The sequence below is a fragment of the Sapajus apella genome, unplaced genomic scaffold (assembly GCF_009761245.1).
Source record: "Sapajus apella isolate SASKATOON/1434 unplaced genomic scaffold, GSC_monkey_1.0 scaffold126, whole genome shotgun sequence".
Classification (NCBI taxonomy): domain Eukaryota; kingdom Metazoa; phylum Chordata; class Mammalia; order Primates; family Cebidae; genus Sapajus; species Sapajus apella.
The window spans coordinates 2,295,227-2,299,591 of NW_022437066.1; the positions used below are offsets into that span (position 1 = coordinate 2,295,227).

Below are 4,365 nucleotides of genomic sequence, written 5' to 3' on the forward strand. Positions count from 1 at the left end.
GCCCCGCCCCACCTGGTCTCAGGCCCACTTCACCTGGTCTCAGGCCCACTTAACCTGGTCTCAGGCCCCGCCCCACCCGGTCTCAGGCCCACTTCACCCGGTCTCAGGCCCCGCCCCACCTGGTCTCAGGCCCCGCCCCACCCGGTCTCCTGCCCCGCCCCACCCCGCCCCACCCCACCTGGCGCAGGGGCAGCCAGGCCCTGGAGGAGCAAGCCCAGGGAGCCCCGCGCACAGGCCCTGGCTCACCCATGGAGGCGATGATGCTGTGCACGGGCAGGCGGGCCGGACCCTCGTGCAGCCCCTGCCCCGAGAACGCCCTCTTCTTCCGCTTCTCCTCCTGCTTGAAGATGAAGGCCGAGTTCTCCTCCTTGGTGATGTTGATGTAGAAGCAGGTGTCGGAGGCGGCCAGGATGTGCCGCGGCCCCGGGTTCAACAGGATGCTCTTGTTGTCCTCCCGCTTCAGCCCGATGAGGCACACACCGTACCTGGGCGGGGGCACCACAGCTGCAGGCACCGCCGCGCCCCGTCCCGCTCCCTGCCTGCGAATCACCAGAGTCTCCCCCCCCTACGCCCGAGCTCCTCCGTCTTCCTCCTGGAGGCCATCTGAGGTCAGGGCCCTTGGCCGAGCTCTCCTGTCCCAGGAGTGTTGGGGACCAGAGAGCTGGGAGCGGCCCACGAGCCAGGGAGGAGCCTCAGGGAGGAGTGTGGCAGGTTTTCATGTGGACCCGGAGCCCAGCCCTGCGGCCGCCTGGCCAGGCAGGATGACTGGCTGCGCCGCCCCAGGGCCACCCCTGCCTGACGGGGCGGGTGAGCGCCAGCCCTCCGGGCGCAGCCTGGCCTTACTTCTTGTGGGCGTGGAAGGCCGCGTAGGTGAAGCTCTTGCCCTCGTACTCGCGGAAGAACTTGCTGTCGCCCATGCGGATGTGGTACACCTCGTTGCCGGAGCAGCGCCCGTACATGCGCTGCCACTGCTCCGGGGACTCCTGTCCCTCCCTGCGGGCCGGAGCGGGACCAGGGGACCGTCACCCTCGGCCGTGGCTGCCCCTCCTGCGCGGCCGGGTCTCCGGCGGACCCTCCACTTCCCCTGGCTGGACCCCTCCCTGTGCGGGACTTTTGCCCGCCGCGCGCCCCACCACGAGCCCCTCCTCCGGGAAGCCCGTCCCCGCCCCCACGCAGGCCCTGCCTTGTCTCCCTGCGCCGGCCGGGCCATGGAGGTCGGTCCCGCGGGGCACGGGGCACTCACTGGCCGCGGGACGTGTGCACCAGCAGGGTGATGAGGGTGGAGGTGGCCGGGCAGATGCAGTTGAGCGCCAGCATGGCATACTTGCACTCCTCCTCACACACCACGTGGTCTGCAGGCAGGAGAGGAGGCCGGTTCACTTGCCACCCTGCCGCCTCTCTCCTCCCCCACAGCACCTGCCCCCTTCCTGAAGGGGCTGTGCAGACACGCCCTCACCTGGTGCCCCCCTGGAGCCCCCACGTGTCTGCTGTCCAGCTCCAGCATCTCCACCTCGAGTGTCTCTGGACACCAATAGTTACTTGGCCTGAGCCTCTGTGGACCTCCTACCATTCCCGTGCCTCTCTCCAGCTCAACAAGGAGCTCCAGGGCTGGGTGGGTCCCGTGCACGCCATGTGGACCCTAGCCCTGTCCCTGGGGCACCCCGTGTGGGCCCTGTCCACTTTCTCTCAGGCACCCTGAGTGGGCCCTGCCCCCTGCCCCCGGAGGGCCCAGTGTGGGCCCTGCCCGTAGAGGTGCTCATCAGATGGTGCTCCTGTCCCCACCTGACTCTGACGCTGCCTTCACTGACCCCAGGGCCCCAGTGGAAGACTGTTCATATGAAGAGCTCAGACCTCATAGCCCGCTTCTTGTGTGCGGTGAGGATGAGGTCCACCGTCCCCTCCAGCACCTCCTGGTGTGCTTGTGTGAGGGGCTCCAGGCCAGCCCCTCCCGTTCCCCACACCGTGTGCCCAGCTGCGCGCACACACGCCCTGCCCCAGACGCACCAGCGAACTTGACGTGAAACTTGTTTTCAGGCTTGAGAATCTGGACATAGAGGGGACAGTTGGGGGCGAAGTCCTTCACGGCCCAGGCACGCAGGATGGTCTGGTGGTCCTGGTGGGGTGGGTGGTTGGTCAGTGCAGGAGGGCTGGCGTCTGTGGGTCGCTGGGTGGCACCAGCAGCCTGGGGCAGGTCTCTTCCCTCCGGGACCCCGATTCCCCACCCCACGGTGCCCTTTCCGCCCAGGTGGGGCCTCAGCCTCACTCACTGCTGCTGTGCGGTCCACCTCGTTCCTGCTGCTGAGAATGAAGCAGGCCTCCCCATTGTCCATCCTGCAACACACCAGGGCCTGAGCGAGGGTGGAGCAGGGGAGGCGGGCAGCACAGCTGGGGGGGCGGGGGTGAAGGTGAGGTGGGGAGGGGAGGGCTCCCCCGGGAGGAGGTCGGTGCAGCAGGTGTGTAGGAAGATTTTGGGAGGATGGGAGGATGGCAGGATGGCAGGCGGGGATAACGGCGGGCGGGCGGGGAGGACGGCGGGTGGGTAGGGAGGACGGAGGGCCAGCAGGGAGGACAGTGGGCGGGTGGGGAGGATGGCGGGCGGGCAGGAGGCCCCTGCTCCCTGCTGGTCAGGCATCACAGTGCCCCCTCAGTGGACATCCCGGTACCCTCCCCACCCACCTGCATCACAGCGCCCCCTGGTGGGCATCTTTGTGCACCCTCCACCAGCAGGCATCCCTGTACACCCTGCCCAGGTATCCCAGTGACCCCCCCAGGCATCCTGGGCCTCTCTAGACTCCCTGGCCCCTCCCTGACAGGCTCTGAGCTGGGTCAGGACTCCCGGACACCCTAGGGAGACTCCAAGCTCTGACACTTGAGAAGGCACAGGACCCAGGTCTGTCCCCTGAGCCTGTGCAGGCTGATAGCAGGTGGGCGCTGGGGGGCAGATGCCACAGGCAGTATGTCCTGGAGACGCTGGCTGACAGTTTCTCCCAGCCACAGCCCTGAGTGGGGAGCCCACGGCGCTTCCTGAGGCAGTGCCTGCTCTTCCTCCCCCGAGCCGTGTTCTCTGAAGCTTCCCCCCAGCTTGCTCCTGAGGTGGCCCAGGTAGGAGGGGCGTTGGGAGGTCTGGGAGGGGGCTCTGCTGGCGCGGGGCTGCCTGGATTTGTCCACACTCCCAGCTGTCAGAGGCTGGGGGTCCATGGTTGGCAGGAGCAGGCCTGGTGGAGACCCCACCTCACTGTGTGCCAGTTACGTGGGCACCAGGGCAGCTGACCTGATCTGGGCACCGGCTTCTTGGGTGCCCATCTTACATGTTGCCATTAGCTATTCACCCAGGGCTGGGCTGGGGTACAAAAGGGAGGGAGGAAATTAGGGGCAGAGACACTGTCCTCTCCCTGTCCTGGCCACCCTGTGGTCTGAACACCTGGGTGATCACTTCCAGCCTCTCCATGGTCTCCCCAAAGCCCAGCTGCAGAAACTGACCAGTACTTATGAGATGTCATCTGAGAAGCTGTCGCCTCCTCTCAGGGCAGGGTGTCCCACCTCATCACTGGCATCACTGTCTGCTCTGCAGGGGCCCAGGCCCCGCACCCACAGCCCTGGGCTCTTCCCTGTCTGGCGGGCATGGCCTATGCGCCTGCCCTCTCCCCACTCCCTGGGCCCAAGCAGTTGTGTTAACCTGTGTGCTGGGGACAGGATCACAAAACAGACAGTGTTCTATAGCCAGTGGGCCCCAGCTTAGGGCTCTGGACATGGCAGGGGAGGGGAGCGATGGAGAGAGACCCTGGGCCACTAAGGACACATCCAGCCTCCTGGAATGAAAACGCTGCCAGGAGCAGTTTCCGGGGAGTGTCCCAGAAAGTGCACCAACACATTCTGGAAAGTTCCAGGTAACAATACGCTCTTGTTACCCTGTCACTCTGCCAATCTGTCTTTGAAAGGAAGCTCCATCTGCAGCCCCCATTCTCCCACCTTGACTCACAGCAGCCGACTCTCCCGCCCCTGCTCTATTTCGAGCCTCTGCAGAACTTGACAAAGAAAATTTCCCTAAATTTAAGAAGGAGATGTTGAGGAAAAAAAAAAAAGAAAAAATTTCCCTAGACTTGGAGCAGAGGAGGGTGGAGTTTGCACAGGCTGCCCTCATCCTGCAAGAGGGAGACGGAGACTCAGCTGGGGCGGCTTGCCCAGGCTGCTCCACAGTGGGTGTGGGGCAGGAACAAGGGGCCTGGCTGCAGGGTCCTGCTCATCTGGGCTTGGAACCTGAGCCAGAGAAGCTGCAAGATGCCCCAGGTGGTCCACCCCAGAGAGTCCACCCCAGACTGTCCACCTTAGATGGTCCACCCCAGAGAGTCCACCCCAGAGAGTCCA

General features: G+C 65.3%; 1 protein-coding gene across 1 annotated transcript in view; it reads right to left on the reverse strand.

Moving 5' to 3' along the window:
- The window catches only part of KCNT1 (potassium sodium-activated channel subfamily T member 1), a 51,849-nt gene that overhangs the window by 20,271 nt on the left and 27,213 nt on the right, over positions 1-4,365 (reverse strand). The window contains 5 exon segments of the mRNA XM_032261924.1: positions 247-485; positions 844-993; positions 1,244-1,352; positions 2,005-2,113; positions 2,268-2,331. Of these exon segments, the coding sequence (XP_032117815.1) occupies positions 247-485; positions 844-993; positions 1,244-1,352; positions 2,005-2,113; positions 2,268-2,331 (671 nt within the window).